General features: G+C 32.5%; 1 protein-coding gene across 1 annotated transcript; it reads left to right on the top strand.

Moving 5' to 3' along the window:
* Positions 1–6,051: 6,051 nt before the first annotated feature.
* Positions 6,052–9,522, top strand: LOC140675562 (uncharacterized). The gene is made up of 2 exons (XM_072910152.1): positions 6,052–6,148; positions 6,359–9,522. The coding sequence occupies exons 1-2, from the start codon at positions 6,088–6,090 to the stop codon at positions 9,520–9,522; spliced, it is 3,225 nt and encodes a 1,074-aa protein (XP_072766253.1). The 5' UTR covers positions 6,052–6,087.
* Positions 9,523–12,064: the final 2,542 nt, after the last annotated feature.

The following is a 12,064-nucleotide window of genomic DNA, read 5'->3' as shown; positions in this document are numbered from 1 at the left end:
AATTAAAAATTTTCAATAAAATAAAAAAAAATCAGTAAAACGATTATATAAAGAGTCAGTAATACAGTTTACATATATATAGTCTTATAAAATAATTTACTAAAAATATTTATTTTTTATTTATTATTTTAAGAAACTTTTTTGCATGTTCTTTAAAAAATTAATCATAATATAACAAGGATATTCAACTTATATGATATAAACTTTTTTTTACAAGGATCTATATATACTATATATATTCTTAAAATATTTCTCTTCTTCTGAGTCACCCTATATATATATATATATATATATATATTCTTAAAATATTTCTCTTCTTCTGAGTCACCCTATATATATATATATATATATATATATATAGGGTGACTCAGAAGAAGAGAAATATTTTAAGAATATATATATATATCTATATAAATCTATATATACTATATATATTCTTAAAATATTTCTCTTCTTCTGAGTCACCCTATATATATATATATATATATAGGGTGACTCAGAAGAAGAGAAATATTTTAAGAATATATATAGTATATATAGATTTATATAGATATATATATATATATATATAGGGTGACTCAGAAGAAGAGAAATATTTTAAGAATATATATAGTATATATAGATCCTTGTAAAAAAAAGTTTATATCATATAAGTTGAATATCCTTGTTATATTATGATTAATTTTTTAAAGAACATGCAAAAAAGTTTCTTAAAATAATAAATAAAAAATAAATATTTTTAGTAAATTATTTTATAAGACTATATATATGTAAACTGTATTACTGACTCTTTATATAATCGTTTTACTGATTTTTTTTTATTTTATTGAAAATTTTTAATTTTTTATTATTTTACTACTTTTATTTATTTCTGTTATTTTTCAGAAGATAAACCAGGCTGTGCGGCGTGCGATAAAAAAAAACAATTGCACAAGCCGGCGCATGTATGCACTACCGGCATACACGCCGTATATGCACGCCGCATCGGCACCGGCTCCAGCACCGGTTCCGGCTCCGTATCCGGCTCCATATCCGACTTCAGCACCGGCTCCGTATTCGACTTCAGCACCGGCTCCGTATCCGACTTCAGCACCGGCTCCGTATCCGACTCCAGCACCGGTTCCGGCTCCGTATTCGGCTCCGTATCCGATTAAGTGTCCGGCTCCGTATCCCCTCTTGTTGTATCCGGTCGTACCCTACTTACCGCGGCCGTATTAAGATTTGATCTCTCTCTCTCTCTCTCTCTCTCTCTCTCTCTCTCTCTCTCTCTCTCTCTCTCTCTCTCTCTCTCTCTCTCTCTCTCTCTCTCTCTTTCTTTTTTTCTCTTAGATAAAAACGAGAATGTGTAATTTTAATTTTTATTATTTTATTTTCATTTCATATATTCTTGTAGCTTACATCACACGAAAACTTTCCAAAACACATTATAATAAAATAAATAACTAAAATAAATGGTTTTTAATAAATAGTAATAACTTTCGCTCTTACTAGTCTTTTATTTATTATTATTACTATAATAAAAGATTTTTTTATTAGTACTTTTCGAATTATAAAACTTCAAAATTACAGTATTAAAACTACAAAATATCTCGTAAAATATTCATTTTTTGATAATCTTACTTTTACTTTTTGGCACAGAATAATGAGACGAATGAATTGATGTAAAGAAAACACATATTGCCAAATAAGAATATGAATGTGCAACTAGTAGTTACACATTTTTACTAGACTTATAATTAGAATTATAATGTTACGAAGGTCGAACTAATGATTACATCTCATATGTCCCTCGAAATTATACAACTTTTGTCTCTAACATTTTTCTGTAAAATTTAAATTTTATCAGGATCACGGTATTTTTTCCTCACTCTATATGTACAGTATTGCATGTGTCGCTATATATCTAATGCGCGCAATAAAACGTGCCACGCGTTGCACGAAACAAAAGATTATCACGCGAGAAATCGTTGTGAGACGTGTTCCTACGTGTTAGCGTAATTGTGTAGTGTAGTGAGTTTTCAGTGTAAAGTGAAAAAGTGTTAGTGTTTTTTAGTGACATTGACTGACATTTAACTGATTTATAAATGGGGAAATCAGCAGGTGATTCAAAACACCCATACCCCAGTCACCGCAAACCTTCTTTTAGAAAAGGATGGAGAAAAAGGTTAGCGATATAAATTTGTTATATATCAAATTTCAGGGAAAAGATGACGTGTTTACGAAAGATTGGAGATAAAAAAAGCTTGCGACGAAACTTCGGCACTCTCTTTGTTGGCCATCTCGCTTGCTCCTTACTCGTCCTCTCTCTCTCGCTTTTCTCGAGCTTTAGCATCGAAGGTCTTTAAAGAGCTCGCTTATCTATAAAATGTAAACATGGAATAAAATAAAAATTTAAACTTTTATTTCGCATTTTATCGATTTAAAAATAATTTTAATGGATTAATGAGATTTTTGCAAATGCAGTAATTCTGTAATGTCATCTGCAATTAATTGTAACTCGTGAATCCATCAAGGTATATATATAATTTTAAAGTAGGAAATAAAATAAAATAACTTTTATTTCGTAATTCGTCAATTTAAAAGTAATTATTGGATTAATAAGATATTTTACGATTAAACAATGACACTACATATAAGACATAAGCACAACATAAATCGGATAATTTTTAATTAGATTAATCATACAATTAAAAATAATCTAATTGATGTCATGTTTGGTGTCATTAATCGCAAAAATCTCATTAATCCATTGAAATTATTTTTAAATCGATAAAATGCGAAATAAAAGTTTAAATTTTAATTTTATTCCATGTTTACATTTTATAGAGAAGCGAGCTCTTTAAAGACCTTCGATGCTGGAGCTCGAGGAAAGCGAGAGAGAGGACGAGTAAGGAGCAAGCGAGATGGCCAACATTAAAGAAAATGTCGAAGTCTCGTCGCGAGCCTTTTTTTATCTCCAATATTTCGTATCGTATTTCATCTTACTATAGAAAATAAAATTTTTACATTTCGCATTTTATCGATTTGAAAATAATTGTAATGGATTAATGAGATTTTTGCGATTAAAATGACACCAAACACGACATAAATCGAATAATTTTAAATTATATAAATTATCAATTATCAATTTATGTAACTAAAAATTATCCGATTTATGTCGTGTTCGATCGTAACAATCTCGCCATTAAAATTATTTTCAAATCGATAAAATACGAAAATTAAAAGTTTTCTTCTTTTTGGTAAGATGACATATACATATACAAAAGATTGGAGATAAAAGAAACCTTTTGAGTAAGATTTTAATTTTTTATCGAATTCAAAATTGTCTGATTCACGTCGTGTTTGATATCATATCGCAAAGATCTTATCTTAATTCATTACAATTGTTCTCTAATCGATAAAATGCGAAATGAAAATTTTAGTTTCTAATAAGATGTTTATATTATGAGACTTCGAAGTTCTTTCATGTTTGTCATCTCGCTTGCTCCTCACTCGTTTTCGCTCTCACTTTCGCAACTCTCCAGTATCGACAATTCTTCCTTATCTGTTCATAATATAAACATCTTATTGGAAACTAAAATATTCATTTCGCATTTTATCGATTAGAAAATAATTGTAATGAATTAAAATAATATATTTGCGATGTGATATCAAACACGACGTAAATCATACAATTTTGAATTCGATAAAAAATTAAAATCTATTATATAATTAAAAATTATCCACGCTAGCCGATCGTATGTTTTTGCTATTTTTTTCAATTATTTGTAATTATAAAGAAATAAGTGTGTGTAGTTAGCATCTCAAAAATAAACTTCATATTTACTTGCATTCTGCATTGTTCTACAGCATAGTTGTTGATAAGTTTTAATAATAGTTCCATCGAATTAATTATTAAAATCGCGTTTTTAAAAATGAGATGCTAACTTTCGATGACACTTTATGGCATGTGACTATATTTCGAATACCTGATCACTGGGAAGTATGAATAAAAAAAGTTCTATTGCCTAGATACGTCCTGTCAATAGTTCTGACAATTATTTTACCCAAAAAATGCGTATTTTCGAATATAAAAGTGCTGGTCGATTTTCGACAATTCTGTTTAGTCTAAAACAGTTCCAGTACAGTTTTGATCATGTACATTACATTTTGAAAGCGTCCTAATGATAAGAACAATCAGAAATTTTTCTAAACAATTATTTTGCCTGAAAAATGCGTGTTTTCGAGTATAAAGAGATGCTAGTTGATTTTCGATAGCTCTGTTTATTTTAAAGTAGTTCTTATTTAGTTGTGATCATGTGCATTACATGTCTAAAGAGTTCTTGTGAGTGAAACGATTAGAAATTTTTTTAAACCGTTACATTTCCTGAAAAGTACGCTTTTTTTAATATGAAGCTGACATGCTGGTCGATTTTCGATAGTTTTGCTAATTGTAAAATAATTCTGGCATAGATCTGGTTACGTACAATTCTGACAACAGGTATAATTAGAAAAATTTTTCAGTAATTAGTGTGAATTATTTGGAAATACGATGTACGTAACCGGAACTGCCAGAATTATTTTAGAATTAGCAGAACTGTCAAAAATTCACTAGTATATCAGCTTCATATTCGAAAATGCGCACTTTTCAGGCAAAGTAACGATTTAAAAAAATATCTGTTTGTTCTTATCATTAGGACACTTTAAAAATTTAATGTACATGATCAGAACTGTACTGGAACTGTTTTAGAATAAACAGAATTGTCGAAAATCGACCAACACTTTTATATTCGAAAATACGCATTTTTCGGGAAAAATAATTGTCAGAACTATTAACAAACGTATTTAGGCAATAGAACTTTTTTTATTCTTTTCCAGTGATCAGGTATTCGTAATATGGTGACATGCTATGAAGTATCATCGGAAGTTAGCATATTATTTTTAAAAACGCGATTTTAATAATTAATTCGACGGAATTATTATTAAAACTTATCAGGAACTATGCTGTACAACTATGCTGGATGCAAGTAAATATGAAATTTATAAGATGCTAACATTTCAAATGCTAACTTCATACACACTGAAAAAATACAATAATTGACATAATCAAATTAATTTTGATAGTAATAAGTCATTATCCATACAGCACGAATCTTTTAGTTACACTGCAGCTATATTTCAGCAATGTTACAATATTGCTGCAATATAGTTCATAGCTGTATGGGAAGTTATTTTTTTTTTTTTTACGTAGCTTAAAAAAATAAAATCTCTGAAAAAAACAGTTTATAAAATACGTTTTCTAATATATAATACAATTATAAAGTAATAGTAGTGGTAGTAGTAGTAATAATAATAATAGTAGTAGTAGTAGTAGTAGAGTAGTGGCAGTAATTTCATAATAACAGTAGTTAGTGCTAAATTTATGGTGCGTTCTGGTAACTTCAAAATATACTTTACACCAGAAACGGTTTGCATGTACGTTCTGGTTATAAAAAAAATATCCAGACACGATCTATTCGTGTGCTGGTTGTAAAAACAAAATCCAGCCATGATCTATTCGTGTGCTGGTTGTAAAAATAAAATCCAGTAACGGTCTAATCGTGTGCTGGTTGTAAAAAAACCCAGACACGATCTATTGGTGTACTGGTTGTAAAAACAAAATCCAGTGACGGTCTAATCGTGTGCTGGTTGTACAAAAACCCAGACACGATCTATTGGTGTACTGGTTGTAAAAACAAAATCCAGTGCTGATCTATTTGCGTGCTGGTAACTTTCAAAATTTTTTAACACTAGATACGGTTTGCATGTACGGTCTGATTAGCATTTATTTGGTCAAAGCATTATTTATTATATTGTATAATAATTTAGTTTTACTAGTATAATTAAAAATTTAAAAACAAAAGTAAACTAATTTTTCAGAGATTTTATTTTTTTTAAAAAAGTTAATAATAATAAATTTTATGATAATATTTATAACAATATATTAATTTATCTTTTTTTTACAGGCGACAAAACAAACAAGAAGTAAAATTTGAAAATGATTCTAGAAGCATAAATATTAGTAAAGAATCCATCGATTTAGAGAAATCGGTAGAGTTATTTCCCGATATGATGGATTCAAAAGCTAATATCCAAATGCAATGCCTGGAGTCTAATACAGGTATGTATAATATTAAACAAGATATTCAACTTTGCAAAGATAACAAAAATTTTGTTATCGAGATTGGCCCTCTGGATACGAACCGTATCCAGGAAAGCATGCCTGAAAGCCATCGCATTGTCGAATCATGCGAAGATGACAATGACAGTTTTGTTATCGAAAAGAGCTTTCCAGATACAAATAGTATCCAAGAAAGCATGTCTGAAGGCTATCGCATTGTCGAATCATGCGAAGATGACAATGACAGTTTTGTTATTGAAAAGAGCCTTCCAGATACAAATAGTATCCAAGAAAGTATGGTGGAAGGCTGTCGCATTGTCGATGTATCTTTTATGTGGAATGAGATACACAGAACATTTAATAACCATGCGCGAGGAATAGAGTGCCAATTTAAAGATTGGAAGCTCATAAATTCTCGTTGCCATGGGTTAAAGACGCAGTTCTTCTTCAAATGCCAAATGTGTAACTATGAAGACAATATATGGTCAGAACCCACAGAACCTGAAAAGTTGGATCTTAACCAAGCTGCTATAGCTAAAACTATAACAGTTGGAAATGGTTATGCCCAACTAGAAGAATTTTGTGCAGGTGTAAATATACCTTGCATGTCTGAAAAGACTTATATAAATCATCGTGAAATTTTAGTTGATGATTTTCAGAAAACAGTCATGGAAAGTATGAAAATGGCAGGCGAAATGGAAAAACAACTCGCCCTCGAGAGGAATGAAACTATAAATGGCATTCCATATATAACCGTTGTAGCGGATGGTAGTTGGATGAAGAGGTCGTACGGCAACGCTTACGATTCACTTTCCGGTGTTGGTGCCATAATTGGTTATCGCACAAAAAAAGTTCTCTTCGTTGGTATCCGCAACAAATTTTGTACGGTGTGTGATAGAGCGGAGCAAAACGGACTCGAGCCACGCAGTCACAAATGTTATAAAAATTTTGACCGCAACGCTAGCTCTACAAGTATAGAAAGCGACGCCATTGTAGAAGGCTTTAAAAATAGCCTTGAAATGCATGGATTGATATATAAAACAATTATTGCTGATGGCGACAGCAGTGTATATCAGGCTGTACTAAATAACGCACTGTATCGCGAACAAATGGTGACTGTAAAAAAAGTAGACTGCACAAATCATTTGCTTCGCAACTTGTGCAAAAAGTTGAAAGTCGTTGCAGGAACAGTCCAGCCAAAACAGCACAGAAAACGTGGTTTTGTACAGCTACGAAATGTTGTAAAAAGTAACATTTTAAAAATACGAAAAGAAGTGCTAGAGACAGCCGCTCTACGAAAGGAGGAAAAAGTACCTCACCATGACAAAGCTACGGAATTACAAAAAGATATTTTAAATATTCCTAGCCATATTTTTGGTGAGCATAAGAGATGTAAAGAACGCGGCCGTACATGCGAAGAAAAAGTACAAAATTATGTGCCATATTTAAAATTACACGGTTTATATGACAAAATTGAAAATGCTGTCAGGCATTTGAGTGCTTATTCCGATAGTTTGTTATTAAACTTGACAAACAATCCTGCAGAAGCGTTCAACTCGATAATCTGCAAAGAAATAGGTGGAAAGCGCCTTAATTTTGGCCTGCGAGGTTCTTACAATGCTAGAATTGCGGGAGCTGTTGTGCAGTATAATACTCAACAAGTGCTTACGCAAGTATATAAAAGCATGTGTAAGGATGTTCCTCCGACTGTCGAAAATTTAGAGAAACGACGACAAATAAAGATTGCAAGAACCAAAAAATCTCGAGAAGAGGATGGCAGATCTAAAAAATTTAAACGAGAGGCAGGAACAGATCGTCATTATGGCCCACAATCACAAAAGCCAGATCTTTCATCTGACGTATACAAACAACTTGAAATAAACCATATAGAAAAGTTGTCAGAAAACGCAGAAAACAGGGAAAAAATTGAACGAAAAACAAGAGACCAAAATGAATGTGAACTGTGGCATTCATTAAGACGTAAAATGCTAACAGCATCCAATTTTGAAACTGTATGTCGCATGAGACCAACAACGTCTTGTGCAGCGACTGTAAAAAGCATTTTATATCCTCCACAAATTGACACAGCAGCCATGAAATATGGTCGCGATAGGGAGGAAGTTGCCAAAAAAGAGTTGGCTACAAAATTAAATAAAAATATTGAACCATGTAGATTGTTCATTGATTATGAAAATCCATTTTTGGGTGCTTCTCCCGATGGGCTTATCGATGAAGATGGTCTGGTGGAGATTAAATGTCCTCTATCAGCAGAAAATTTAACAGCTGACGAGGCTGTACAAAAATTGCCTTTACTGAAAGCCATATTTGACAGAACAAATAATGATAAAATGAATCGAAATCATCGATACTTTTATCAAGTTCAAGGGCAGTTGAACATAACGCAGCGAAACTATTGTATATTCGCTCTATGGACTCCCAAAAGTTTAAAAATTGTGGTAGTCAATAGAGACAATAACTTTTGGGAAAATCAAATGCTGCCTTTTTTAAAACGTTTCTATCATGACTGTATGCTTCCAGAAATCTTAGATAGCCGTCATAACAGGCATATGCCTATTAGAAACCCACAATATATAATAGATGCTAAAGAAAAAGCGTCTAAAAGAAAAATAATCCACAAACAAACTGTGCAACAAAATAATGTAAATAACATAGATATCAAGCAAGAAAATAAACAATCAAAACTGAACGTTGTGCAAACAGACATGGTGAACATTGCTGCTGTTTCGGATACAGAACAAGATAGCGATTGCATCTTAGTCAGTTATTCAAAGACTAAACAAAATCTGACTAATGATGAAATAACAAAACGTAAGAAAGTTTTAGATGATACAATTGCTCCTCTTTCTTTGGTGAAAAAGAATGTTCTGCCTGTACAGAGCAAACTGAATGATGAATCGTTAGATAGATTCTTGTGTGTTGTTAGAGAAACTTCTTGTTTCGAAACACAAAGCGTTCTGTATTTAGAGTTTCCGGATCTGATAACAGCCAGTGATAGTGACAACAGTTTACAAATAATTGGAGGCAATTATACTGATCACTGGCGATGCATTTTCTGTGATGGGTTCAAACTGCATGTATATGATAGCTTATCTGGCTGTACGTACAAAAAATTGGCAAAGAAAGAGAAAGATTATATTTGCAAACGTTATCCAAGAATAAACGTAAGCGATATAATATTTGAAAAAGTCCAAGTACAACCAGATAGCATATGTTGCGGAATTTATGCAGCTGCTTTCGCTACATCTGTAGTTTTAGTTGGAAATCCTTGTGAGGATAAATATTCTAATGACGTAGAACGCATGAGACGTCATTTTATGAATGTAATTGAAAGTAACAAGCTATCACCGTTCCCTTCACAATAAATGTCGCACCATAATAAATTAATAATTGTATAATAATATTCGATGCATTCTTCATTCGCATAAAAAGAATGCTATGTTATTTATGCACTTGGTGTGCAAATCGGGAAGACGAAAATATAATGATTGCGTCTTACAAGAATGGGCGATGGATGGGGCCCATTCTATATATAAAATACAAATCGGAAAGACGAAAATATATAGGTTGCATCTTACGAGAATGGGCGATGGATGGGGCCCATTCTATATATAAAATATTTTATATTAATATAAATATATTTTATATTATATATTTTATATATAAAACCAGGGGCGATCTAACTACGTGTACTGGCATTATACATTTCTTTTTGTTTTATTTGCACATTGAAGTTCTATACACATGTGTATATGTCACATGATTTATTGACAATTCATTGCATTTCTTAGTTCGACCAATATTATTGTCATACAAAGCTATGTGCGGGATGAATTGTGATGCAAAATATGTGCAATAAATGTAAATAAAATATATTATTATATAATTTGAGAATTATATGTATATAACATTGTATATCTAATGTTATATAATTATCTCTGTAATAAATACAAATAAATTGTTTCAGATTTAAATACAAACAATTACATTGGATTTTACACATAATTATCTTTATTTTGTATTTTATATGAATCAATATACATACACAAATACATATACTGTTGTAAATAATGTTGCAAATACATGTATTCATTATTTGTGTCATTATGGTGTAAAGTGTAAAATTAAGATAACTATATTTAATATATGTAACTGTATTATATTAATTAATTTTGTATTTATCATATATGACTGAAATTAAAAAAAGTATTTTCTTCCTTAGTTAAATTTTTTCTTTAATTTTATAAATATATAGTATTATATACAGGGTGTTCATTTGAAAAGTTTCCATCCTTATATTTCGGAAACGGTCCAAAATTTTGAAAAATCGCAAAACACGTGTTTCATCATTTTGAGGGGCTACTTTTTTAAGGGGATCGGGGAGGTCGTCCCCCTAAGAGAGTACAAGGGGGCCCTCCAACTTTAAAATTTTAAATGGAACTCCCTATTTTTTATTGCATATTTTTATAGCTTATCTGAAGAGCTTTTCAAAACACTATAATTAAATGTTTTTTCATGAAGAACTTTTCGAGTTATGAGATTTGAAAGTCACAGTATTTTGACATAAAATACGTTATATCTCGTAAAATATTCATTTTTCGATAATCTCATTTTAATACTTTTATATGCAGAATAATGAGAAGAATCAATTAGTGTAAAGAAAACACACAGTTTTCTTAAATAAAAATATAATAAATGCTCGTTTCAAATTCATATTTTTTATTTAAGACAACTGTGTGTTTTCTTTATACTAATTGATTCTTCTTATTATTCTGCACATAAAAGTGATGAGATTATCGAAAAATGAATATTTTACGAGATATAACGTATTTTATGTCAAAATACTGTGACTTTCAAATCTCATAACTCGAAAAGTTCTTCATGAAAAAACATTTAATTATAGTGTTTTGAAAAGCTCTCGAGATAAGCTATAAGAATATGCAATAAAAAATAGGGAGTTCCATTTAAAATTTTAAAGTTGGAGGGCCCCCTTGTACTCTCTTAGGGGGACGACCTCCCCGATCCCCTTAAAAAAGTAGCCCCTCAAAATGATGAAACACGAGTAGGTATAATAAGAGAGTTCTAATCCAGGGATCTGAGGGGGGGTGAGGTAAGCGGGGGGGACGAGGCGAGGTACCTCGGCCCTCCCGCACTGACGGGGGGGAGTCCCCCTCAATCGCGGGGGGGAAGGGGCAAATGCCCCCCCTAGACTGAGGGGAAAGGGGGAGGTACCAAATGCCCACCCCCCCAGATTAAGGGGGGGTGGTACCAAACATCCCCTGATTTAGAGGGGGAGAGGGGGGGGCATACATATGGTTCCGCACGTGGAGGAAGTGTCCTCTCCGAATGATTGCGGAGGTCTGACGATGAGAGAGAGGAATGTCAACTGTTATAGATAAAATAATCACCCCACTCTGTTTATTCATAATGTATATTTGCAATAAATAATTACGTTCGCAACGCGGTAGAGGGAGACGATGCGATAGACGTTCGCAACGCGGTAGAGGGAGAAGGTGCTATAGGCGTTCGCAACGCGGTAGAGGGAGACGATGCGATAGACGTTCGCAATGCGGTAGAGGGAGACGATGCGATAGACGTTCGCAACGCGGTAGAGGGAGACGGTGCGATAGACGTCCGCAACGTGGTAGAGGGAGACGGTGCGATAGACGTTCGCAACGTGGTAGAGGGAGACGGTGCTATAGGCGTTCTATATAGCGTAGGACAAGGAGAGTATGACGTGGTGTGAGAAGGAAAGCGCTGTATGTGTATGACAAGGGAGTGCATGATGATAGGAAAAGGAGGGCATGATGGTAAGAAAAGGAGAGCATGATGGTAGGAAAAGGAGATATGGGTGCGAGAGAAAAGAATAGAGAGGAAGAAGGATAGCGTGTTATGGGGTGCGAGAGA

This window comes from Anoplolepis gracilipes, unplaced genomic scaffold (genome assembly GCF_047496725.1).
Source record: "Anoplolepis gracilipes unplaced genomic scaffold, ASM4749672v1 Contig19, whole genome shotgun sequence".
NCBI classification, from domain to species: Eukaryota; Metazoa; Arthropoda; class Insecta; order Hymenoptera; family Formicidae; genus Anoplolepis; species Anoplolepis gracilipes.
This window is presented reverse-complemented; position numbering and strand designations above follow the sequence as displayed.